This window comes from Oncorhynchus mykiss, chromosome 1 (assembly GCF_057628025.1).
Source record: "Oncorhynchus mykiss isolate SJ-2025 chromosome 1, ASM5762802v1, whole genome shotgun sequence".
NCBI classification, from domain to species: Eukaryota; Metazoa; Chordata; class Actinopteri; order Salmoniformes; family Salmonidae; genus Oncorhynchus; species Oncorhynchus mykiss.
The window spans coordinates 17312222-17340087 of NC_143022.1; the positions used below are offsets into that span (position 1 = coordinate 17312222).

General features: G+C 41.2%; 2 protein-coding genes across 5 annotated transcripts; one reads left to right on the forward strand and one right to left on the reverse strand.

The window, feature by feature from the left end:
- Window positions 1-13022: 13022 nt before the first annotated feature.
- Window positions 13023-14978, reverse strand: ga45b (Growth arrest and DNA-damage-inducible protein GADD45 beta). The gene is given in 4 exon segments (NM_001160537.2): window positions 13023-13889; window positions 14074-14299; window positions 14442-14543; window positions 14741-14978. Coding segments are annotated over 4 exon segments (483 nt in total). The 5' UTR covers window positions 14782-14978; the 3' UTR covers window positions 13023-13775.
- Window positions 14979-19034: 4056 nt separating this feature from the next.
- LOC110490675 (uncharacterized) lies at window positions 19035-27862 on the forward strand. 4 transcript variants are annotated; one of them, XM_021564171.3, is made up of 10 exons: window positions 19035-19228; window positions 19759-19884; window positions 20401-20505; window positions 20605-20787; window positions 24957-25151; window positions 25660-25785; window positions 25973-26116; window positions 26324-26485; window positions 26930-26993; window positions 27315-27862. In XM_021564171.3, exons 1-9 carry the CDS (start codon window positions 19181-19183, stop codon window positions 26990-26992), a joined length of 1152 nt encoding a protein of 383 aa, XP_021419846.2. In that variant the 5' UTR covers window positions 19035-19180; the 3' UTR covers window position 26993; window positions 27315-27862. The 4 variants fall into 4 exon arrangements, 2 of the variants coding, with proteins under 2 accessions (XP_021419846.2, XP_021419900.2); XR_016484574.1 differs by having other exon boundaries at window positions 19040-19228; window positions 24957-25236; XM_021564225.3 differs by lacking the exon at window positions 19759-19884 and having other exon boundaries at window positions 19042-19228.
- Window positions 27863-27866: the final 4 nt, after the last annotated feature.

Sequence of the window (27866 nt, forward strand, 5' to 3'; positions counted from 1 at the left end):
CTCTCTCTCTCTCTCTCTCTGTCTCTCTCTCACTCATTCACTCTCTCTCATCATTTCTTATACTTTAAAATATATAGAAGCTAATTCACACAAGCACATAAAGAATTGAAGACACTGATGCCATTGAGAAATCTATACCTGAAACCACTTGGCCAACTTGGCCTCTTTCACATTACGCATTATGTCCTTAAGCCTTTGCTCTCCAGCGACATCCCTTAACTTATCCTCTATAGACACACACTACTCCCGCTCCAAGTCTGGCTGCCTCTGTATCACCCTACTCAACTCTATCCCAATACCACCCCACCACACCACAGCCCCATCCCATCCCAACTTCCCACTATCTACCGATTGTGGCATCATGGGCGAGAGAGAGGGGGAGGACCCAAACAAAGCCTTGATTCTCGCTGAATCCTCAGCTGATGGGCAACCAGACCATGCAGCACTCCTCATGACTTTATGGGCTTCCTCTGGTTTCACTGGCACCTTTCAATTAGGTGACCATTTTAGATTTAAAAAGGACGACAATGCAAACAATGGCCTGACTTCAGTCGCCAAAGCCAAAGGTCAACTGGATTTCAGTGACCTCTGAACCCCACCAGAAAGTTAACAACTTATTTGAAGTTTTAGGACAAAGTACAATCCAGACAGCATTTATCTATTGTCATCATTGATGTGATGTTTTTTTTTTTGCATGCTGTTCTCAAAAATGGCGTTATGATTAAAATACAGAGGAACAATAAGAACATTTTTCAACTGTGAGAACCAATGACAACCAAACAATTTACCCATAATGCAAAGCGTGCAAAACATTAGGCAATCAGTTCAGGAAAAGGAGGGAGAAAAAACTTTCTGGGGAAAGCTTCCTGTTGCTAGGGAAACAAACCTATAACAAGGGTGTATGCTTTCTATTAGGCATTTTATAACATGCTTCCCTATATAACTGGCACCCTAAAAGGAAAAGTAGCATATGTTTATGGGATGGTGCGGTCATAAAAGGGCTGCAGCATTTGTGCAGGTGAGTGATACATGGCCATGTAGGTGCTCAACTCACTTCCTATTGGGTGTTGCATTAGGCTATGTTTTCCACTCTTGCAACAGCTTATTTTTATAATTGATTGGGAGCAAAGAAAATACACACAAAAAATGTCAGGGCAGTAAGCCAGTCATTGTACAACACAGTTAATGAGACCACCCAAGATATGACTGTGCTAAATTGAATTGTTAACAGCCATTGAAATGAAAGAAGGAAAAAAGTGACACACACACTGACACAGTAGGATACAGCAGGATACAGTATAAATACACAACTACAATCCATGCTTAATTTTTTCGGAGTCTTATTACAATGGTTGAATTGCGATTTATTCAGATTTTGTATGCAAACAAGGTCTGATTTGTTTATCCTTATTTCATTTGTTTGCCTAATGATAATGATACATTCCCCGCCCTAACAGATATCTAGGGCTCAATTCACTCCGTAGCGCTGAAGATTTGCTTTATAGCGCGATTGACAATTAAATGCAATGTTCCCACGGGCGTGGCGACTGCATTCACTTTAAACGCTGCAGATATCGGCTCAATCATAAATTACCTTTAAACGTGAACCACGCTACAATTCAGATATTCTGCACTACGGATTGAATGGAGGCCCTATTCAGTATGGGCAGATAGCAGATTATAGTGCTTTCAGCCCATAACAACTGATTCCTTTAACCATTGTGAGCTACATAATCCAAACTGATCCTGGGCAGAACACTGATTTGACTATCTTCACTTTTGTTCAGCATAATTACAAAAGATCATGGCTTAGTAGTGAATGTGATAGGATCCCTATAAGTGAGGGCCTGAGGTTATACTGTTTAGGCAAATTCTCTTCACTCTTTATAGAACATTAAAGTCCCACAGATATCTCCTCTTGGACAGAGCTGTTGAATTCTGTCACGGATCCCTCCGGAACTTTCATTATGCACACCAGGCCCCGATTCCAAGTGATTAGTTATTGTATAAGTGTGTCCTTGGTTTACCAGTGTCCTGTCGATTATTGTTACAATGTCCGTTGGTTCGTGTGAGTACCTGTGCTGGGTGTTTGGGCTTTCGTGGCATTGTGGATTGCGCATATGATTACGGGTCTCCTCCCTAGTGTTTAATCATTGTGCGCTTGTGTTATGTATTTTAGGTACTCTTCCCTCTTCTGTTTGGGTTTCAACCCTGTGTTTTGTGTGGTGTTTGTTTGGTCTTCGTCCCCGTGCCTTTACACGGCACGCCGTCATTTGGGTGTAATAAAAAAAACGATTACACATTCCTGCGCCTGTCTCCCGAATCATTCATACCAGCGTGACAAATTCAGTGTTGTGTTTCAGCGGATATGCAAAGTGCTGTCTATAACGGGTTTCCCCACATGGACCCCCAGGGCATCCAGCTGAGTCATGTGGTGAAGACTGCCCAAGGCCCTTGACTTGGAATTTCACTAAACTCAAGTTATTCACGATGACCAGGTCATGAGATGCAAATTGCCAACATAGGCTGCAACATGACTTCTCCATTTGAGAACTGAAACTTTAATCTTTTGGTTAAAGTATTATATAATCTATACGGAAATGAAGATTCATCAGAAAGGGTTGTCGGCTTTACAAGTCACAGAAAGGACTAGCACAATGACTGCAAAGCCATAATATACACAAAGTTTACCCCGCAAAATAGAACAGTCAAGTCAATCTCATCATTAGATGGAGAAATTGTAATGAATGTCTCTTTTGTTGTGCAATCGATCGAGAATTAGGGTAATATGATGGTATTATGAGATCACAGTCAGATTGTACAGATTGTTCTCTATTGAATGCCAGATCAATTAGATGTCTAATGCAATTCAAAATTATACGTTCTGGTATGACAATGTAGCGGTACAATAACATTGAATTAGTGACCTCTCCTCTCTCATGTGTATCTAATAAGATGTCCGAGAATAAACCAGGAGGAATGTGAAGGGCAGCAAAGAGCACAGTTCATTCTATTACAGTATTGGACCTGTTACCCAATGGAATTTGACCAATAATCAACTTATTTGTCGTCTGACCAAAGCACCTGGACTGAACTCTGTGCTGACCACCCTCAACCGCAAGGCTCTCCAGAGGGTAGTGCTGTTTGCACAACGCATCACTGGGGGCAAACTACCTGCCCTCCTGGACACCTACAGCACCCGATGTCACAAGAAGACCAAAAACATCAAGGACAACAACCACCCGAGCCACTACCTGTTCACCCCGCTATCATCCAGAAGGCAAGGTCAGTAGTACAGGTGCATTAAAGCTGGGACCGAGAGACTGAAAAACAGCTTCTATCTGGCCGTTAGAGTGTTAAACAGCCATCACTAACATAGAGAGACTGCTGCCAACATACAGACTCAAATCTCTGGCCACTTAAATAAATGAACTTAAGAAAGGTATCACTAGTCACTTAAATAACGCCATTTTAATAATGTTTGCATATCTTACATTACTCATTTCATATGTATATACTGTGTTCTATACCATCTACTGCATCTTGCCTATGCCACATAGCCATCGCTCATCCGTATATTTATATGTACTTATTCATCCCTTTACATTTGTGTGTATAAGGTAGTTGTTGTGAATTTGTTAGATTAGTTGTTAGATATTACTGCATTGTCGGAACTAGAAGCACAAGCATTTCGCTACACTTGCATTTACATCTGCTAACCATGTGTATGTGACCAATAATATTTGATTTGATTTGATATAGACGGATGAATGGTCATCAAGTGCACGACGGGGCAACGTCTTTGGTTGTGTCTCCTGTTGCATGCAGTAAAAGATCATTGGATGTATCGTGTGCTACGGCTGCAGCCAGCGCCATGCCGCCATGTCTTTAGTATCGGGGGAGGATGAGTTGGTTTAGATGAAAGGGAGGTTGGGTGGGTGGAGAGAGGTATGGTTAAGGAGTAGGGTGGAGGGTTTGGAGAGATGGGTTGAGGGCCCCTAGCATGGGTCTGTAATTTAGAGCTACTGCTCTGAACTGGCCCAGCTACCTCACAGACACCGAGTCCTCACTTGGCAGAAGTGTCGCCACATTTCACCGCAGCCCAGCCAAACACACAAGCAACTTGCTCAGAGGGAGAAAGAGCCATTTGAGGTGGAGGGGAAAAAATGAACCTTGAGGGTTGGATTTTTTTTTTTAATTTAAAGGAGAGGAAATTTAAAAATCCCTCTGGTCTTCTTCAGGACGGCCCAGTCTAAAACGCGGACCACTCCCTTTACATTTAAAAAATAGCCTGAGCCTTCTAAAAATAGCCCAGTCCTCTCAGCCCTCTATTTTTAGCTGGAGTCTTGCTGATTTAATTCTGTCAGCAACTTTCAATGGGGCAGAGCGAGGCTACGCTGGAAAGAAAAGGTCTCCTGTTCCAGTTTTTCTTTTTTTTTTACAGCTCGGCTGGCTTGACGTCAGCTGGGTTCAGCATACACAGTTCCAGACGGCAGCCGCCCTGTCCTGCAGTGGAGCCTGCGTGCGGAGACACTCTCATGAACACAGCTATTGTGCTCTTCAGTGTGTCGGCCGGAGGCCTCAGGGTAGCTCCTAAAACATTTTCCACCATTTTTGCAGAGGGACTGTTGTAACACACAGCGAGGCATTGTCTCTCTGTGCCAGAAGATCATGTTGCACAATAGGTCCTATTATCGCAGGGTTCACACAATCACACTCTCCACTGACGCTATGTTACCTTTGCTGCTTTCAAGTCTTTGGGGGTTGAAGCACTTCTAAAAAAAACCTATCCCTGACCATCAACATCAAAACAATAATGACACTGAAGGGAGTCATTTCACTTTTGGCACTTTTTCTTCCAAGTCAGAAAGGTATCTGGCCCATGCTTCATTGGAACTCATGCTTCAGGCAGTGAGGGAGTGTGGATATTTTATGAGTGCCCAGAAGCCTAGATGTGAGAGAGTCGAAAGGTCAGGTCAACCGGTCATTTGAGGACCTTTTTGGAAGGAGGTCACGTGTCCAAAGCCAATTCCACGGCTGTGCTAAGTTGACACTTGATAGAAAGGTTTCTGCCCTCACCAGATACTGTTATAGGATGATCAAACTGTGGGTGCGTCACCTGAGTGGGTTGAGTCACTGATGTGGTGTCATCCTGTCTGGGTTGGCGCCCCCCCCCTTGGGTTGTGCCGTGGCGGAGGTCTTTGTGGGCTATACTCAGCCTTGTCTCAGGATGGTAAGTTGGTGGTTGAAGATATCCCTCTAGTGTTGTGGGGGCTGTGCTTTGGCAAAGTGGGTGGGGTTATATCCTTCCTGTTTGGCCCTGTCCGGGGGTGTCCTCGGATGGGGCCACAGTGTCTCCTGACCCCTCCTGTCTCAGCCTCCAGTATTTATGCTGCAGTAGTTTATGTGTTGGGGGGCTAGGGTCAGTTTGTTATATCTGGAGTACTTCTCCTGTCCTATTCGGTGTCCTGTGTGAATCTAAGTGTGCGTTCTCTAATTCTCTCCTTCTCTCTTTCTCTCTCTCGGAGGACCTGAGCCCTAGGACCATGCCCCAGGACTACCTGACATGATGACTCCTTGCTGTCCCCAGTCCACCTGGCTGTGCTGCTGCTCCAGTTTCAACTGTTCTGCCTTATTATTATTCGACCATGCTGGTCATTTATGAACATTTGAACATCTTGGCCATGTTCTGTTATAATCTCCACCCGGCACTGCCAGAAGAGGACTGGCCATCCCACATATGCTCTCTCTAATTCTCTCTTTCTTTCTCTCTCTCGGAGGACCTGAGCCATAGGACCATGCCCCAGGAATACCTGACATGATGACTCCTTGCTGTCCCCAGTCCACCTGACTGTGCTGCTGCTCCAGTATCAACTATTCTGTCTTATTATTATACGACCATGCTGGTCATTTATGAACATTTGAACATCTTTACCATGTTTTGTTATAATCTCCACCCGGCACAGCCAGAAGAGGACTGGCCACCCCACATAGCCTGGTTCCTCTCTAGGTTTCTTCCTAGGTTTTGGCCTTTCTAGGGAGTTTTTCCTAGCCACCGTGCTTCTACACCTGCATTGCTTGCTGTTTGGGATTTTAGGCTGGGTTTCTGTACAGCACTTTGAGATATCAGCTGATGTACGAAGGGCTATATAAATAAATTTGATTTGATTTGATTTGATTTGATTCAAACTCTGCCATTTTACTTCAAGTACACCTGCCCAGTTGACAATAATGTGTGTATTCGTTCTGTGGTTTTGCTCACGCACTTGCATTGTTGCTTTGTCATGGTTCATTGTCATTATGCTAAGCTCTTTTTTTCACTGAGGGGCTACAGGGGACTTAACTAGCAATAGTTTAACAAGGGAAAGTCAAACAACATGATTCTAGACTGTTTGGTGTGCTATTGACGTAGTTGCTATGGGACCTGCCCTACACAGCAAAACACTATCCACTCCCTTGCAGCCTCTGTGTCTTGAGTCAACTGGAACCTGTGGGCAAGGACAGTTCCAGACGCAGTTAGTCTGTCAGACCAAGTTCAACGATGCACCACTTTATCAGCACCATGCGGTGCCTTGTTACATGCCTGGGGGGAATGTTGTACCAAAATAACCTCTCATTGTTTCTTCATTTCCTGACACTTCAGTGTTGACCCCATTCTCTCGATATTGAGTACCCATATGACCGCCATACAACAGTGGCAGAGAGAACACTCTGTTCACTCACATCTGCTGTAAACCTCCTTTCTCTGTGTGTAATTGAGGCCCGGTTTAGCACTACTCCGCTACAGTTTATGATGTTTAAACAAAGCATTGATCCTAGTCTGATTAAAGTGTTGAATGGGGTGATGATAAAACAAATGGGATTCTTTGTGTAGCGCCTGTTTGATTTGGTCTAGATTGCAGCATGGCATGAGATCATAAAACGCGCCTGGTGTCTTTTCATTTCTGTTTATAAGCAGCTTTTCTGTGACCTCAGACTCTAGTCTGGCGCTCGTCTAGGTGAACGTTACTTGACTACACTGTCTCTTAGCTATGGGTGGTAGTGGGGCTATGAGACTCTGGGGTTATGAGTGGCATTGACAGCAGACATTCTGTACCTGCCGACCTCCCCCGACAGACTAGAAGGCAGACAGACACAGTGGCTGTGTGGGTGGCAGCCATCACAGCTGCACACACAGATCAAGGCTTTATGTGTGTGAGCATTAAAAAGTAGGCTAAACTGGGTGGTAGGCTATGCTAGTATGTCTCCAACTCCTTCTGTCTGTCTGTCAGTCAGTGTGGAGAGAAAACCAAACTTCTCTTTCAGCTGTTTTCTTTTGCAAGTCTCGGTCCAGTCTCTCATTCTACACACTTTAGAATAGTCTGACTCTACTTTACTGCACTCGGAACATAACATGTATTGCATGGAAGGACTGCTATATTAAGTACACTCAATGCCAACTAAAGTAATAGAACAGCATGTTATAATTATTTTAAACTCATTATATTATTAATTGCATAAAAAGCTGTCTATGTTTGAGATGGTAATGAGAGACAAGCAGTGTTATTCCATTAGGCATATTCTTTGAGAGGTTAGAGAGGTTAGTTAAGGACCATATCATCGCCACCTTACCCAACACCCTAGACTAGGGCTGGGCGATATGGCCAAAATATCATATCACAGTATTTTTTTTATTTTTTATGAAATGTCGATATTCGACTGTATTTTATGTTTTTGAATATTAAAAGTTCTACATTTGATTTATGAGTAGTGCGTGACCCTACGGTGGCAACACATCAATTCTGAGTGAATTTAAGGGGTCTTTCTCCATTCTGATAGTTTTCTACTGTTCAATTAAACATCAACCCAAAACTATTTCATGCATTTCCATCAACTTCTTCATTTCCTGCACTAATTTGAGATCATTCCCACACTGGAGGTAGGACTGCACAATATGGGCAAAAAAACGAGGCCTTATTTTTAAACAAATGTTGCAATTGCGATTTGGCTTTGGGTGAACTGTCGGAATCATCAAAATAAAATGTTTATTCTAATTCTATTGTTAGAATATAAATAATAGTGGGCACTTTGAATACAGTTTTGTTTGACATGACAATGAATGAAAATGCCAGGGAGGAGTTACTGTGAAAGAGTAGGAACCAAAGTGATGGTCAGTGTTTCATGGGGGACCCTATAATCTTTGGCTACATTAAATGTTTCTTCATGTGGCCAACATATTCATGCTTTGCCTATTCCTCTTTGATTTAGAAGATACTGTTGCGCAAACAACATCCCAATTAGGCCTACACCGGCACTGGTATCAGGCTGTATTAGCTAGCTATGTTTGCTCTAACTCAAAACATTTATTAGCTAGGTATCTATCCAGCTAACTAGTGATTAGCATTAGCGGATTACATGATTTAGCTAAAACTTGCTAAGAAAAGACAAACTAGCTGTTTGCAGATGTAAGAAACACAAACTAATAGTGTATTTATAGAACGCTTATGGACTCATACTGAACAACAATATAACCCCAACATGAAACAATTACAAAGATTTTACTGAGTTACTGTTCATATAAGGAAATCAGTCAATTGAAAGAAATTCATTAGGCCCTAATCTATGGATTTCACATGCCTGGGCAAGGGTGCAGCCATGGGAGGCCTGGGTGATGATGAGACAGCCTACAGGGAGGAGGTGAGGGCCCTGGCGGAGTGATGCCAGGAAAATAACCTCCCCTCAACGTCAACAAAACGAAGGAGCTGATCGTGGACTGAGAAACAGCTTCCATCTCCAGGCCATCAGACTGTTAAACAGTCACCACAGGCTAACCTACGCCCAGTACCCTGCCCTGAACCTTAGCCACTGTTCTAGCCGGCTACCACCTGGTAGTCTACCCTGCACCTTAGAGACTGCTGCCCTATGTACATAGAGTCATTGAACATTTGTAACTTTAATAATGTTCACGTACTGTTTAACCCACTTTATATGTACATACTGTATTCTAATCACAGCTCATCCTATATATATTCTGCTGTACACCCATGTTATATTCATGTACTGTCCATACTGTCTTTACACACCATTATATGTATATATATATATATTTATATTCCGGTGTCTGACATTGCTCATTCTGATATTTCTTAATTTCTTATTATTATTTGTTTTAAATCTAGATTATGTGTGCATTGTTTGTATTGTTAGGAGTAACTGCTCTGTAGGAGCTAGAAACACAAGCATTTTGCTACACTTGCGATAATATCTGCAAATCTGTGAACACGACAAATAAACTTTGATTTCTATTATTTTATTAGGCAGTATTATTTCTGCAGTTTACTCTATTAGATTATGGCTTTTGTAGGCCTAATTGGGATCCTTCATGATTTGGCATTTGCACACACATGATTATCCCCAATCATATAGTCTGCTGCTTCACTGAATTGTTCTATTGCATTTTATAAATCAAGCTCTTATCTTAAATTCCCTTTTACTTAGCTCCAATGTGTGTGTGTGTGTGTGTGTGTGTGTGTGTGTGTGTGTGTGTGTGTGTGTGTGTGTGTGTGTGTGTGTGTGTGTGTGTGTGTGTGTGTGTGTGTGTGTGTGTGTGTGTGTGTGTGTGTGTGTGTGTCTTTTGCCTGCCTACAATGCTTCGCGCTGGAAAAGAGCGCCATATTGGGCCATGCAAATGCACGTTTGAAAAAGAAACCCGGGAGCACTTTTCGCGCCACTCCACCCGCATTCTTTACATTCCAGCGGTGCTGCTTCCAGGTGGTGTTGTCTAGAAGGGATATAGCGATTGTCAATATTGACTTTTCGTAGCAGGTTTAGGAAAATTTACGCAGCAGGCTATGATAATGAACGTAGCAAGTTATGAGAATTAGGTTATGGTTAGGAAAAAAGTCAGGGCTAGCTAAAATGCTAAAACAAATACACTTTTGACTAAATTTGACAAAAGCGGTATTCCATCTAGACATGACAATCCCAGGCACGAGGTGCAAGACGTGACAACCTAGGAGGAGTCCGTGGGTGATTCTCGTTCTCTCAAAGTGATGATGTGGTGATGATGTGTAATTAAAACAACAATAACAACTATGTTAAATTAGAGCAAATAATGGCAAATTTCCATGTCCTGAGTGACTTCTAATAATACTCAGTATTGTAATAACGTTTTCCTTCAGGGATATGTCGTGATTTATTGATTAGTTCGTTTTTTCTAAAGCCCACATACATTTATTTTTAAAGCCCACACACATTTCTCAGCATCATGCATGCATAAGCAGCAGAGGCAGGAATTCTCAATTGTGCTATGACTCATCATCTCTGTGTGACTGTTACGCAGCATCCAGTGTCTCAAATCCACCCATACATGGACAATGACGAATCCGGAGGATACCCGTACGTCGTGGAATACACGTCAGTAGCCAAATGCGATTGGTTCAGGTTGTGATCATTATTTTAAAAAGAAAACGTCTTGATACACCGATAGAGAGCCAGCAACGATTTTCTGGCTACCCTTTGCAGTTTCTATGGCAATGTGACGCAGGTTTTACGGATTCACGTTGTAGGTGTACATGGCCATGTGTATGTGGCCATCCCCCTCCATTAAAGTGGAGCAGAAATAGGCTCAGATCTGGGCATGATGCTGAGAATGAACACTTCTATAATCGTCCTGTGTCTCTTGCAACTAAAAATATGCCTTCTATTTAAGGAATGCATGAAACTTTATTTTAGGATCAATCGGAGCTAATTTGGTTGTAAAATCCCTGTCTTACCTGTCTACAGAAGTAGGCATATCGGCTATACGGTGCCTCATGTGCTTGCCTCTCTTATTCCAATACATCTTAATGGCTAGAAGGGTGATTCAATTTCAAATGTAGATCGCTCGCTCTCTCTCTCTCTCTCTCACACACACACACACACACACACACGCCTCATGTGGAAGACTCAAAGGGCCATTTGTTTGGATGTCTGTCTGGTTGCAGGACAGCCACGAGCCAGTACACAAGTATGATGCATACCTTGGAGCAACACACTGGATTACATTTTAAACTCTAAATCACATGCTCTGCTGATAGAGAGTAAATGTTTATGGCAAAAGCCAGCCCAGTGCTACCCAGGGCTCCTTGTCATGGTATCATTGCTTACATGTAACGCCTCCCAACATGTGCAACGTGCTGCAGGGATGAATGACACAGGCTATTCTAAAGCCTTATCATACCAGCTTACGGCCTATTTAGTCTTGGACACTGACCTGTGGTTACCATAGTGACCTAATTATAGTGTGTGTGACCAATGATCCAGCACACCTACTACTAGGGCTACTTTCACGGTTCACTTTCTCTCCCTGCCTGCCCCCTGTCTATTTTCATCTGCAGAGGACATCCCTGCCTCACTCTTCTTGATAGAAACTTGCAAGTGTAGTTACAGTGGTTATACATTAGGTTATGCTCACTGTTTGGACATAGGCATTTATATATTGAAAGGGCACGTAGTATAGCCTTCACAATGTAGTTTTGGACTGCAGATGTACAGTTTAGCTTGTTCCCCTCCCTCCCCAGAGGCATTTGCTTATGACCATGAATCCCCTCTGCATTCTGCAGCTTTTCTTAGTCTATATTGCAGCTCTCTGTCCAATTACTTGGCGAGAATATTTGGCGCTAATTGTCTACTACAACATTATTACTAGGCTACAGCTCAATACAAGTCAAACCAGTGAGTGCTTAACCCAGTGGCATCCTTGTCTTCTCTGATGTCCCAACCTGTGATGGCACAAACCCTAAGCCTTATCTACATCAACCAACTGTCTGTTCCCGGTGTCCTAGCCAGGCCCACTTTATGGCGGATCCTGTGTTTGTCAGAGAAGTGTGCTTTCAAAGACATTAAGTTAACTGCTGTCTGTGATAATTTCTCGCTGTACTCTGAGGCACACGAATGGTTCAGGACAGCTGCCAAGTCAAACAAGTGTCCCACGTCACTGGCCCTATAGGGAGTCACAATCCCCTCCGGGGCAGGGTGTCACAACAGTACTGGTCACCACGTTAAGGATGTCACATCCAGGATGTGACGTAGTTACCAGTAAGCCAGGAGACGTGGCTGCACCCTCAACTACCTGTAAACCCACACGCATATACACACTGTTGGTTTGCACAAGTGGTTTTGAAAGAGGTTAAATTCAGCCAACAATATAAGGAAGGAGGATATGCCATGAGCTATGCCACAATCCTGGCTTTCATCAGTTAGTTCCTCCTTGAGGGCCTATTGTGAGAGAAAATCCGGTTGAAACTACAGTACTGCCTTGTCTCAACCAATTTGGTTAGTCCATATTTATCTTTTTACACAACAAAAACCCCTAAATGGAATTTGACCTGACTTTTTATATGAACTGCACAAGAAACTATTCACCTATGGTTCAGTTGAAGGGATCCATTCTTTACATATAGGCCGATTAGGGACTTAGACATCAGATGCTTTCAGCCATCTGTGCATGGCATTTGAGTGATGAATGTGTTCTGGATATCAAACTGTAGGCTACTGTGGACGCATCACAGCATCAGAAAGCTACTGTCTGGCCTGAAATAAACAGTAAATCTCAACAATGTGCATGAAAGTGTAAGATTGCATGTAATAATGGTGTTGTGAAGCAAACATTTTGGTGAGCAATAGCAAGACATTAGTTAGTTATAACATTAGTTATAACATAGTTCATATACATTAGGATGGGTGTCAATTCAAACTCCGTCCTTGTAGAAACAGTATATAGGTTACATATGATTTATTTATGGCCTAGATTAAATGGTATAACATCTAAGTACAGCATTTCAACTGTTTTAAGAAGTGTTGCTGTTTCCAAGTCTGAATTTCAGACAGGACACAGGTGAATATAAAAGAATGTATTGCCTAATCAAGCATGTATAGGCCTACTAATCACTGTCTGATTGATTCACAGCTGGAGTGAAGTCCAGAATGTACAATACTGTACAGTATTACAGTATTGCACCCCCCTTTCCCACAAGATAAAGCACTCAGAGAATTAAAACGTTCAGTTCAATAATTTATTCAAACAGGTTTAACATTAAATTCAGCAATGCAGTTAGTTCACTGTCATATATTACTCAGTTCAACTTAAATAATAACAATACATTAGTTTGATGTGTCAATGTCAAATACATTGTGGCAAAGTTTGGACCCTCTTAACTGACAGACATTGGGCTATGAGTGTAGCCAGAATACCTGATCGATATATTTCACACAATAACAATCCATATGCATTGTTGCTCTGAAGACACTTCTTCGATGCTCATAACATCCAACAGTAGAGCACTGAAGTCATTCACATTGCATTTCATCATAAATACCCCGACTTCCACGTCGGATAGCATAGGGTTAAACCCAGTTTCAAGTCTGTATTCTCAGTGATTATGTTGCTTTGTCCCTCCTCTGCATAAACGAAACTGCAAATCAGTTCCCACGCTATGCTGCCGCCCACGGTTGCTCCAAAATGGCTGGGCAAACAGCAGTGAGTCTTCTCTACAGTTCGTCTTTACTCCCCACTCCAGCGGATACTTTTCCTTTCCGCAGAGGATGAGAACTGGGGTCCGATGCGTTATGGATGCATGTGCATTGTCCCTTGGAACATGCGCATTCCCAGCTCCGTCACTGGGTAGCGGCAAGGGGTAGGCAGACACAGGCCTATCGATAATGCCCCTTGAATGCCTTTCTCATTCTTGAAGAATGACGACTTGTTTAGTTTCACGACTTGTTTACTTTCACGTTTCTCAGCGAGGGTCGTTAGTTCAGCGCTCCTGCAGGGCCAGATAAGGCACCCACTGGTTCTTGCAGCGGCTCTCCTCGCAGTAGTTGCCCACGTCCTGTAACGCTTGGCATTTCAGAGATTGGCACTGAGTGTTCTGTAGACAAAAAGTGGGAGATATCGTTAGGTATGTCTTCAATGAGAAAATCATGATGACATTAGGGAATTTCGATTATTTTGATGTATTCAATATTAACAATAAGCACAAGATTAATAACTATGCTCGAGGCCTATTGCGCGTTCAATGTAATAAAAATAAGAAGACAGCAGGCTGTACTTACAGTGACAAGGATGCAGTGCAGATCTTTGGGCTCGTTGCCGTTGCTGTCAACGGTGCTTGGCTCGCCAAGAACCTGAGCGAGGCGCCTGATGCCGGAGACTCTCAGTATGTTGATGTCGTTGTCGCAGCAGAAGGCTTGGATGAGCGTGAAGTGAATCTGCAGTGCGATGTCATCCTCGTCTTCCTCATCCGTCGCCAGAACACACAAGACTACACTATCAGGATCACTGCAGAAAGAAAGAATAGCACATTAATTATATTTTCGATTTAGCAAATATAGATAAATAGCGCATCATGGTTGCAGCTATGTTGCATTGACCCATATTACGAAATGGGCAATAATATGATAGAATTTACAATAACACTTACACATTCATCAGTTTTGCAGACTCGTAGACTCCCAAAGTCAGGCAGTCTTGTTGCTGCGCTGCCACCAGCAGCTCTTCTAGTGCTTGACTCACGGTCTCCATCCTTCAAGAAAAATAAATTATGTTAGTCATGCACCACAATTTCGAATAGGCTACTTTAAACTGATGCACTGGGCACTATTCAGTGCTGAGGCTATATTTCACGTTCCACTGCCAAACCATCTAGCCGATTGTCAATGTACACACTATGCATGCAGCAAGCTGTGGGCTATTCTGCGCGACAAATGTGCAATAACTTACTTTTTCTCAGTGATATTGCATCCCAGTTCTTCCAGAGTCATATTGAAATTCGTTAATTGTATAATCCACAAGGATAATCTCCAATGAGTATATTCCCGAATCAAGGTTTTACAAAGCGTCCTTGGCAAATCAGTAATCCAATACGGTATAGGTTCCCTTGCAGTGTTTCAGTGTAAACTCGCTCGCTGTTGAATTGCAAAATCCTTCTAATAGCTCTGACTGTGGCTCAGTTGTTTCTGATACAACAGTGCAAAACTCAAGGGTTATATCCACGCTCATGCTAGGCGTGGCGTTACTCAGCCACTACTTACCTGATTGGTTCATTGGTGTACTAAAATCCCCACTCTTTTCAATAATTGGCTGTTTACGCCAACGTAATTCAGGAGCCACGTGGGCTCTTTCAGAGAATCCCCCACCTCCCTGGCTAAGTATCAGTTTGTTTACGAGTGCCATGGAATTTCCTTAGTTTTTGTATTACTGCGTATTTCTTCATACTGGGGTTGTCTGAGCCTATCAGAATATGGTAGGCCTATATGCAAGATCACTGTGAGCATCTTTATGAAAGTGTGTTTGATTGTATATACATTATTCCATTACATATATTGTTCCATTACATTTTTTTACACAAAACTTTTTTTTATGGCAAAAATACAATTGTTGTAGTCAGAGGAGCTTGCAGAGGGGTAAATTGTTAACGTGCATCTTTGTTACCATAGCACCTGAACTCCCTCGTGGTAAATCAAATGCAACAATGTGTGGACGCATCTTGATTATACAATACATCAAATAAAATTGTACTTGTCGCGACCACCACATTTTGCAGATGTTATTACAGGTGCAGCGAAATGCTTATATCAAGATGCGTCCACATCCTGTTAAACCAGTGTAAATTACATGTTTTTCTGAAAGACAATTCATCTATCTTCTAGAATGTGCCCGGATTTCTGCAGTGAACTCATAATATCTGGAACTTTCATCACCTGTACCAAGCAATCCTAGTTCCACCGTGTCTAATTTTATCGTAGTCACAGGATCAGTGTTTACAAGCTGTTAGTGGATCTTATCCAATCAATCTGTTACGAAATCTCACCTCACAGACAGAATAAAGGTTAACTAGGGCTACTCCATTCGTCTCAATTATAATTTATTCCATCCATCTACATTGCATGAAAGTTTACTGTAGACTACATGCCTATCGATGATGAAGGATTATTATATTGTTGCTATATGTGCATTGGTTTATAGCAAATGCCAACATGTACAAATCTGTGTATCCTATAATCTTGAATAGATTGTAATTATATATGTATAGTTCCTATTCTATACAGTATGATGATGGTAAGAAATAACAGTAGTTTCTGACATTCAGAACGTTAACCATTAGTCGCCCCTCAGTGGACTCAGTGCTGCATCGCACCGAAACTGCAAGTGCTGCTCTGTGCTGCATCGCACCGAAACTGCAAGTTGGAACACGTGGGTCGTTCCACTAATTAGGTGCCTTTTGAGTATTGTAACTTGGTGAAAAAAAAACTTTTATTTCACCAAAATGTTATATTCCGTCATAAAGAGCACATGTTGAACTTGATAAATGACACGTATTCACATATCAAGAGGTTAAGTAAACAAATTACTATAGTAAGTGCCTATTAAGTGAAAAATAAAGTAACCGGGTTGACTTAATAACAGAGTTGACAACTTCATCTTAAATCAGCCATAAATCCCCTTGTGACAGGGGGAATGGAATCTTGTTATGTGCAACAGAGGGGCAATTGAATGCAAACGTACATGTTTTATTGATTTATTGTTTATTGTTAAAACATTTCCAGCCTGTCTATCTTTGGGTAACAGGGTTGATGTGTTATGCTCAACCCGCTAGGTTTAACCACAAACCCCAGAAAATGAATCACTAATCACATGAAATAAATTATAATCTTCAGAAATTACTTTGTCAAAGCCCCCTCCAAAATGGAAAATGTTGGGGTTAAAATCTTCCTAGAAGTCACAGAGGATGCACAGAGGTACAAATCAAAATGCTGAATTTGGGCACTTTAGCAAGTCTTTATTCATATTAAAAATCATATTTATTGAATATTCCATGTGGTCTATATTAAAGGGCACATCATTTAATACAATAGGCTTTGTAATTAAAGGACATAAAAGGCACTCATTTTGTGGAACGAACCTTGTCACACTTTGCAAATCTTATTGTTCCCCGTATGCCCCTTGCTGAAATGTTTCATGAGATCCAAACCAAGCTCTCACGTTTTACTACAAAAACCACATTAGTGCAGATTATGTAGATACTCTGCAGATTAAACCCATATGGATAAATATGGATCTTAGACAGTTAACTAATTTGCATAAATGTAATCACTTTTCAATAAATAAATAAATATTATTATTTATTATTTGTAAATATTATATAAAATATTATTGTTCAACTTCAAGGAATACATATTTTAATTGTACTGCTCAAAACTCACAATGACAGAGCAATAACAGTGCTCTATCAGAAAGCCTTGTTCATTGAGGCTATACTAAAACGTCATTCTTCTTAGCGTGGAGCGCCACTTAGTCGTCAACTGAATAGCTACACTCTCGAAGACTGATATTGAAAAAGCAGCTTACTCGAGCTGGAGTTTATATCAAGTGTGAAGATTGACTTGTTCCTTGGAGACAAGAACCCTAAGGTTCTTCGAGGAACTTTGAGGATCTTAGAAGAACCATTGTTGAACCCCAATGTTTTTGAGTGTACCACGATAAATTGAGACAAAAAACGATGCAATTACCCCCTAATAAAAAGAGACCGGTCGGAATGGCTGCATAGTGATTCGAGCAAATATCAACTTTCCCCTTTCATCTGTTACTAGTGTTTCACACAGATGCCCTACGAGTCCCGGACCCAGAGATACTACTAATGATCAAGTAGCCTTAGCAATAACCCCTAGGCCTATTCGTCAAAAACATAATCAGCCAAAAACCAATCAAGAGAATGATTCACTGTTACAAAGTGGTCAATACATGACATGTTGATCATGAGGAGATAATCTGTTTTATGCTATCTATTATAATGATTAGAGGTAGTATCGATAGCCTACTGTAGCCTTTGGGGACTAGTGGGCTACAATTTGATTTAATTAAAACTGCGCAATTCACAGTTCAAGATTAGCCTTTCCAATCTCTTTCCAATTTACGATAGGCCTATCAAACCTGAACTGCACCAGGTCTACTGCTGTTATCAAGTTGCGGTTGATCATTGTCCCCATAGTCTATTTGATTATATTAATTTAGTGTGAAATGCTAGATTCCCAAATCGAAACCAGGCACTGAACATTGTCCCCAAAAGGTTATTCCAAGAACACCATAGGTGGGGTTAATCGAGGAACCTTCTTAATTGGTGGGGGTTCTTGCAGGAACCTAACTGCCCAACTGAAACATTTGGTTTTGAATTTGAAAGGACAGCACGGTAGTTAAAACATGTACCCCAAAAGGTTATTCGAGGATCCAATAATTTTAAATAGTTTTTCGAAGAATTTATAGGGGTTCTCCCACTGTTTCAATTTGAAGAACCCCTAAAGGATACTCGATTAACATTTTATTTGTAGAGTGTAGGCCTGCAGCAGGCAATACACACGTCTCACATTCTTCACCTTATTGGAATGCATGGAAAGACGCCATGGGAAGCTCACTGCGGTTTCGAACCTACGGTAATTCGTATATTAGGGCTAAGTGCTGTTGACTAGCCTATTGGCATGTCTCCTGTCTCCTCGGTGGACCCCCACTGTCCAGTAAATTAAGTAGGACAGCTCACAGACACGATATAGTTCGCCTTGACACTTTCCCCGGTTTAAGATGGTAATTGTGAGCGGCGCATACTAAGACAGAATGAAATACCTTGGTCTAATGGAATGCTTTGAATTGAATGGGTGGATGCGGCTAGAGGATATGGATGGAGGAGGGTAGGGAACATGCATGGTCTCATTTTGGCTGTAGCCTTTGGCTATCTAGCATAGTGGCCCGATGTGTTACTTTCATGACTTTGAGTAGGCCTACTCCAGTTAATAGCCAAGAAAGCCATAACCAAAAGCAATCTGTTATAGCATTTGGGTTATACGCTATATTGCTGCTATATAAAGGTTTTAGAATTTGCTCATTCTGATTCTACCAAATGGTAGCCTATTTTGCATCCGGGTGGAGAATAATTTACCATACTGTCATAATAATGTGAACGGTATGTTGCGGTTCCACAAGGGGCGCCATTGCAACCATTAATTCAAAGCCATTTAAGAACTACAATTCCCAGAATGCATTGTATCATACACATGGTGCGCTGCAGCTTTTGACACACTCGCGGGAATTTAATGTAATCAATGCTTTGGTTTCTACGTTTGAAACAACTTGCAATAAGTCAATACGTGTGTTTCATTCATCTTAACAGTTATGGCTGAATGTCCAGCAAGTGTTGTATTGCGAAGTGAAGGAGTCGAGGTAAGGGTTTTATAGCATAGCTAGCAAGCTATCTCCCTTCACCAAGATGATGATGAGGCTAGCTAACGTTAGCCACTGATAAAGTTGACGGCTAGCCGTGCCACCGTCAACTGCTAGCTAGCTAGGTACTTTCTTATTAAATTAGCATTGATTTTAGTTTCTGTTTTGATGTAGAATAAAGGGTATGTGGTTTACTGACAACTCGGCACTGGTAAAGGCCTATAACGAAGCCCTTCAAACATTTCGGGTAAAGTTTGACAAGTATACTAGTGGGTGGATAAGCTCCTTCCCCTATATGTGGTTAAGATAGAGTTAGTGTAGTGCAGACTGCAGATCCATGTATTTAAAAAAACAATCTAAATACATAGTTTGTCACCTAGCTAAAACATTTTATTCAGGAGAATAAAGGGAAAGGGAAACACCATGAGATTTTCTCCCTTGTGAATCATTGGTGGTTGGAATGGCATGAAACCCAAAACAATACATGAATATCAACCTAATGACTCTCATTTGTTTCATTCATCCTTCAGAGCTCAAACATCGAAAAAGAGAGTGGGGAGAAGCTTCTCCCCAATCTACAGAAACTGTTTGAGTCAGAACTGTCTGAATCTTGTGTACCAAGTCTGGAAACAGTTGACCCAAGGGCAAACTCAAAGGTAGTCAATAGATGGAACACAAATGTTTTTGGTGTGTGTAGGCTTGAAGCTTTTCCTCATGATTTTTGGTCTCTGATTCTCTTAATGCTATGTGGTCAGATGGCCCCTTCTAAGTCACAAGATATACTCCTTGTGAACTGATGATGGGGACATTGGTGGGCATGTGTTAAAACCCGAAAACAACTAGGCCTCGTGTGAATGTCTCCATATCTTCATCAGTAGAACAATGATCCAATAAGAAATCCTGAATCATTTCCTTTGTCTTTGTTTCATCCTTTAGAGCTGAAATGATAAAGAAGAAACTGTCTGAATCATAACTGTTAGGCTATATGGAAGAATAAGATTTGTGGCATGTGGTCAGAGGATGGTCCCTTCCATGTCATGAAATTGACCCCTTATGAACTGATGATGAGAGAGATGTCCTCAAACCAAAACAATTAACATGAATGTCTTAATCAGAAGAACAATTTTCCAATACTGAATCCTGAATAATCTCCTTTCATCTTTATCCTTCAGAGCGATGAAAAGGAGAGCGATGAGAAGCTTGCAGACAATCCACAGAAACTCTCTGAATCTTGTGTGCCAAGTAAGGGACAGTTTGACCCAAAGGCAAACTTAAAGGTAATTGGTTAGTCTATAGATGGAAGACTGACATTTTTGTGGTGTATACAGCTTGAATCTTTTTCTTAATGCGCTTTCTATCTGTGATTCTTTGAGCAGTGGGAGATAGGGTCCCACTGCAAGGCTGTGTGGTCACAGGATGGGCGGGTTTATCCTGCCACCCTGGTCTGGTTGGAGGGGGAGCGCTGCAAGGTGAAGTTTGACAACTATGGAAACGAGGAAGAGATGGACCTGAGCGCCGTGCTACCTGAAGCAGTTGACCAGCCCCGGAAGGAGAAACGGGTGAGCCATAGGCAATGGTGTTGCACGGTATACTGAAACTAGAACATGATAAACGTTTTGTCACTAGAATTTGTATTACTTTCGGTACTTCTGTCAAATGTGTGTCACCTGGTCTACTGATTGAGAGAGGATCAGGTCTGTTCCCTTATAGCTCGAGAGCACCGTGTCTGCTCCACTTACTCATGGCTAGCTCTAGCCTGACATGCGGAACCACTTATGCTGCACAAAAGTTAACACATTTGAATAATAATACATGGCACGTAGACATTTTGAAACCACTAATTACTGTTCCCAAAACAATGTCCATTACAGGCTAGAACACTACAGTGCAAGAAGATACCGGTAGCATCCAGCTTTGTAGGCTACCTTTCCTTGCTAGCTTACACTGAAGCCAACATCAATTCACTACCCTAGTCCCTTGTTTGGGATAATATGCAAACCACAATGCAAAATATTGCTGATTGTCACCAAAAACTGTATTCATTAACTTTGTCTCTCCCAGTCAAGAACATCTTTGCCCTAGTCTCAAACTGACTTAGTGTGTGAATGACATCATGGGTCTTAAAGAGACAGTGCACACTTTTATAAAATAAGTGATTGCTTCTTCTATGCAAATGTTGTTGATCAGAACAATAACAAAAGTCCCAAAAGGAAGGTAAACAGATTATATTTCATCTGTAGCCTCATAAAATCAGCCAAAACAAGATTGATAACTCAATGCATGCACACACTCATTGAGTATGCATTCACCTGTATTGTGAATAGGTCTAGGCTACATCTTGATTTACCTAGTATAACAACAGAGATTTACCATTATAATAAATTATTACCATTATGTAGTTTGATGAGTAAAAAACAAAGTTAAATTGATAAATGGATACATTCCAAAGTAAAAAAACAAATAGGCCTAGCATGAACGTCTCCATGTTTTCATCAGAAGAACAATGGTCCAATAACAAATCCTGAATTATTTCCTTTGTCTTTGTTTCATTCTTTAGAGCTGTAATGATGAAAAAGAGAGGGATGAGAAGCATGGAGACAACCCACGAAACTGTCTGAATCAAAACTGTTAGGCTATTTGGAAGAATACGATTTGTGGGATATGGTCCCTTCCATGTCAAGAAATGTACCCCTTGTGAATTGATGGGAGAGATGTCCTCAAACCAAAAACAAATAACATGAATGTCTTAATCCGAAGAACAATTTTCCAACATTGAATCCTGAGTAATCTCCTTTGTTTTATCTTTATCTTTCAGAGCGATGAAAAATAGAACGATGAGAAGCTTGAAGACAATCCACAGAAACGTTTTTATTTATTTAACCTTTATTTAACCAGGAAGGGCTCATTGAGATTAAAATCTATTTTTCAATAGCGCCCTGGCCAAGATGGACAGCACCAAGTCATTACAAAAAAATTACAGACAGACAACATGAAAAACTACTAGTAATCTAGTAAAAACCATTGAATTCACAAGAGTATAAAACAGCAAATTAAAAACATTGACAGGTCAGGGAATCAGCCTCAAAATCCTTCATCAGTGATTTAAAAACACCAATCGGGACAAGTTCTTCCAGTTTAAAAGTATTTTGGAAGGTGTTCCAAGACGATGGCGCAGAGTACATAAAAGCCCTTTTACCAAATTCAGTTGGGACATTTGGAACAGTTAGCAGGATAAAGTCCAGCGAATGAAGAGAGTACCCACCACATTTCTGAAAAATAAAAATGCACAAATGAAAAGGTAGTAAACCTAGAGAAGGCCAGCCAACCCTGGTATACAAAGTGCAGTGGCGCATAAGGGTTTTGCAGTTTAAAATAAATCTCAAAGTGCCATGGTAAAGAGTGTCAATTGATCTCAAACACATTCATGTATAAAATATCCCAATAGTCTAGTAAAGGCATAAATGTAGCTGATACTAGCCTCCTTTTGGCTTCAAAAGAAAAACAGGCCTTATTCCTAAAATAAAATCCCAATTTCAGCTTCAATTTTTTTGTAAATTGTTGTATATGCAATTTAAAAGAGAGGCCATCATTAATTAAATTTCCAAGATATTTATATGAGGTTACAACCTCAATCTCCTTGCCCTGGCAGGTAGTAATAGGTGAAAGGTTTAGAGGTCTATTTCTTGCATTAGAAAACACCATTAGTTTAGTTTTGTCAGTATTGAGGATGCTTCAATTGACACAAGGTATGTTGAACAGTATAAAAAGCAGTTTGCATGTTCTGGAAAGATTTTGTAAGAGACGAGGCACAACAGTAAATAACAGTATCATCAGCATAAAAATGAAGTTGTGCATTTTGGACATTTGGGTCTAAATAATTCATATAAATAGTGAATAAGAGAGGACAAAGTACAGAGCCTTGGGGCACACCATTCAAGACAGACAATTTAACAGACATAAGCCCATCAAATTGAGTGCACTGAGTTCTATCAGACAGATAATCTGATATCAACTTTGGAGGGGACAATTACATGAAATGTTCTCAAGAGCAATTCCTGAGGGGGACACCAAAAGTAGTGCTGTAACACAGCCTACGTTGTAATATGTTAAATGTAGTGTAACGACCCTGGGTTTATAAGCGCGGAAATCGACCCTGCCGCATGAGCATGCTTTTGCGGCACAGTCGATAGCGCGCCGGACCTCGGGCTAGAAGGTCGAGGGTTCGAGACCTACTCCCTGCTGTTTCATTACATTGATGTCAGAAGTGGGATCGGACCTTGCATCCACGACAGTGCGTGTGCTTGGCCGGTGAGAGCGTTCCTGTAAGACGTAGAGCCGCAAGCTAGCGCGAGGACGAGCTCTTTGAAAGAACCATAATCACTACTACTGGATAATTGATAGGTACAGTAGTTAACTGAATGGTTGTCCCAACTTTTTCAAATGTTTAAATCATTATAATACTACTACTAATAATAATAGTTATAGCACTGTTCCTTATCAGTCCAGTATGTACCTGGTTAAATAAAGATGAAATAAAACATTCAAAAACTTCCCTGGCGACAATTTAGCTTTTGCAACGAGACCATTAAATATATTTAACGAGGGTGTAGTTCTGTTCAGTTTATCGCTAACCTTATCACAGGGACTTTGAAGCACTACAGCTGCATGCTGATTTTGGAATAAACTGAAGATAGCAAAGATTCCATCTTTGACGACGCCACAAATTGAATAGGTACTAGCTAGCTTGATAGTCAATGTTTGCTTTAGTTTGCGCGCTAGCTCTGCAAATTCAGCTAGTGTGTGAACCCTGCCAACATAAAAATAAAAAATAAACATTGATATGGAGCGATTGACTGGATTAACCTCACGTCAGTTACGTGCATTGAGTGCCTTTCGGACAGTAGATACGAACCCTCTATTACCTTGCCAGCTAAAGAACTGGCAGTGGATCAAACCATTGTGAGGCAAAGGGCGGGGGGGTCGCAATCTTTTGAAACGTAAAAACGCGCTATTAAGTGTCTTATAATAATAATCAGCACGAGTACTTTCATTGCGTATTATTAATATTATTGAAATTACATAGTTATGTTTACAGTGATATATTGGGGGGGACAAATCATATTTTTCCCAGGATGGGGGGGTCGTGCCCCCGTCCCCGTCCCCCCTGGGATTTCTGCCTATGAGTTAGCAAACCATGCAACTGCATGCTCCAAAATACCTACACTCGACAATCTCTGCCTTAGTATAGCATGATCAACTGTATCAAAAGCCTTAGAGAGATCAATAAAAAGTGAGACACAGTGCTGTTTTTTGTCAATGGCTTCAGTGATATCATTTAAAACCTTAATGGCTGCTGTAATTGTGCTATGCTTCTTCCTGAAGCCCGATTGGTACATTGATAAAATAGAGTTAGTAAATAAAAACTATTTTAGCTGTTCACTTACAAGGGTTTTAAGTATTTTCACCAGTGGTGACAGCTTTGAGATTGGCCTATAATTATTTAAGAGTTGAAACTCTCAGAAACTGATGTGCCAAATAAGGGACCGGTTGACCCAAAGGAAAACTCAAAAGTAATCAGTTAGACTATACGGGAGAGAGATTTTTGGGATGTGGTCAGCGGATGGCCTCTTCCAAGTCCTGAGATTCACTCTTGTGAATTGATGAAGGGAGGAATATCTTAAAACCACCTTTTTCCCTTATGGTGTGTATGTATGGCATTGTGTACCAGGTGTGGATGCTGGGTTCCCGGTGCCGTGCTGTGTACTCAGAGGATGGCCTGGTCTACCCAGCGGTGCTGGTGTGGATGAGAGGGGAACGCTGCCGGGTGAAGTTTGAAGGCTACGGGAACGAGGAGGAGCTGGAGCTGAGCACCCTGCTATCGCCAGATGACCTGGGACGACACTGTGGAAGAGCTACTGCCAAGGTGCAACAAGGGGTCAAACTTCACTTGAACCCTCATTTATGTGGCCTTTATGACAGACTCCAGACGGTTCAAGTAAAGTTTGATGGTAAGAGGTTTCAAACTTTAAAGATGCAGTATGCAGAAATCATTCCGCCATTTCCTGGTTGCTAAAAGACAAATAGTTTGCCTTGTTTCAGTTTGTGACAAAACAAGCAAGTATAGTGTAGCAAATCATTGTACCATCTAAACCATCGTGAAATATATTTTCCAATAAACAAAAATAAAGTATTTTCGGCTGTCTGAAGCTGGCGAACAAAAGCTAAAGTAAAATACGCAACAACAAAAAAACATAAGAACGGGAAGCTTGAAATAGTGGATATAGAACAGATCTACGGCTTCTTAGAATTGCTTTCAATGAGAATGACATATCTATGACACATTTCTATGTACATTTTGTCGGGTTACCTGAAAACTTCCATATTGAAGCACTGTGTGGGTCAGCCCAGTAAGGCAAGTTTCTCACTCCTAGGCTGTGGAAGGGTTCAGGTCCACTAGTAACAACAACGCAGACTGGAAGAAGGATAGAGAGTGGAGGACACCTCAACAAGAGGGAGAAGAGGAGCCTTCCTCACCTCGACCACCTGAGTTTCCTCCAGTGAGTCTGGGTGCTATTCTCTCTTTGAGGACGTCTGGAATACATTGTTGACACGTGGTTATGCTTTACTGATGTCTGATGTTTACAGATAAGGACGTTTGCATTGAAATATGTCAGACTTGTCCACTATGGCATGTTCCAAACTACACATTGTGATATTTGTATGTTTCTCTCTGTGTTGTTTCAGGGAAAAGTCTTTAACCTTGGCAATGAGCAGGGGAATAAGAAGAAGCCAAGTAGTCGGAAAGAGGAACCAAATGGCCGGAGTCGGGAACCAAATGATCACCCGTTTCGTTTTTTTCCTCCAGTGCCACCGCCCAATGGGTCTTTGGTGAGGCTGTTTGCTGTGTGTGTGTTTCTTACCTACATGTCTATCTTCAACCTGTGTGAGATTGGCTACCTCAAGCCTGTACATCCAGCAAGAGTAATATTATTTAATGTCTGTGATATGTTGTGTTTAAAAATAAGAGATCTTCAAAGTTTGTATGAGTATTTTTAATGCTGGTGTAATAATGTATAATGGTATATTCTACTCCAGGACTTCCTGTCACTCCTGCCTCCTCCTCCACCTCCACCGTGTATATGGCCCCCCCGAGCAGGGCTGGTGGATGCTGGCGATGGGCTAGGCTCGTCCGTTACAGACTTATCCAGCATGCTGCTCTCCTGGTACCTGTGTGGCTACCACACTGGCTGCTACATGGTTAGCAAGAGCCTCTTCCATTTCTAGACCATTTGTTCCTATTGACGGAAACGCTGCTATGTTCATAGGTTCTATTGCCGCGTTCAAAACAACTCGGAAATCTCTGACTTCAGAGGAACTATGAAAAATAAAATAAATAAATGAGCTCCGACTGGGGAAAAATCGATTTTAATGGTCATCCAACTCGGAATTCCATCTTGGGCCTCTTTCTAGAGCTCCGACCTGAATATCACTGATGACGTGATTTGACCTCATATTTTTCCTGTTGTTTTGAACGCGGCAACTGTTAATGTCAATACTCCCCATTTAACATTTCAGAGTCTCATATGGGATATGACGTCCACCTTAAAATCTCCTTCAATCTCTTATCAGATCATGATTTAATTACTACTAAAGGAAACTGATTTCGTAATGATATATGGAACGTTACATTTTGGTACTTAGGCAATGCAGCAGACAGCGGCAAGTCACAAGAGGGCTCATAAAGAGAAACGGGCAGAGGAATAAGGTAAAGTGATCTTTCATGTGGTTTCAATTCCAATTCACTGTAACTCAACTGCTTTATCAAAGGATAATTGTAATATTTTAATTGGAGAAAGTGGGATAGCTCTAACATATCGATCTATAGCAATTGATTATAACTGAAGGTCTATTTTGGAACTTACAGAAGTAAAGGCCTACATTTTGCAGTCACTGAAGATTGTAGACTGAATAAATATCTTATGATGATATATATATATTAGTACCTACGATACAAGCCTGAGGATTCTACAGGTAGGCTATGTACTATTAAGTGCTCAGAACTGTCTTCCTGCCTTTTCCCTTTCAGGTTGGTTTAAGACCCTAGAATGGGGAAGAAGACGAAAAGAGCTGTTCTCTTGAAACAGGACGAGTTCCAAAGACTGAATGTTCTTGTACTACACAGAGGTAGTCCAGTTGGGGCTCTGTGTCTGATGCATTGCAGTTGTCAGTTTTTTTTCTTACTGAAGATGGGTGTCGTGACCAGAAGATGATTGTGGATAGGGGTATGGTGTTAAGGGTACGGTGACCCTAGCTCATCAAGCTGTTAACTCAGCACTTCCAAGAGGCTTTTTGGGAGGATATTTTTACTTTGACGTTTTTGGCACTTTATTATTTATTTTTTTACTGTTGGAAAAAGCTTTTCAAATGTTTTTTTTTGGGGGGGGGGAAATAAAATAATGGGACAGCTAGTTTATGGTCAAGTGGAGAAAAAAAATGAATGAATTGTTAATCCTGCTTTTTTTTTTATGTCAGTTTAAGTTCATTTTGGGAGTTTATTTTATTACTGTACATTTGAAATATTTTTGGATTCTTTTTTTAAATGTTATTTTTCAAGAAAACATTTATTAAACCAAATCGC

Bases quoted from the DNA above. Each gene is read 5' to 3' on its own strand.
- LOC110490675 (XM_021564171.3), top strand. From the start codon at position 19,181: ATGGCTGAATGTCCAGCAAGTGTTGTATTGCGAAGTGAAGGAGTCGAG. The intron at 20,506-20,604 runs GTAATTGGTTAG...TTCTTTGAGCAG, and splicing joins ACCCAAAGGCAAACTTAAAG to TGGGAGATAGGGTCCCACTG. The intron at 25,786-25,972 runs GTGAGTCTGGGT...GTGTTGTTTCAG, and splicing joins GACCACCTGAGTTTCCTCCA to GGAAAAGTCTTTAACCTTGG.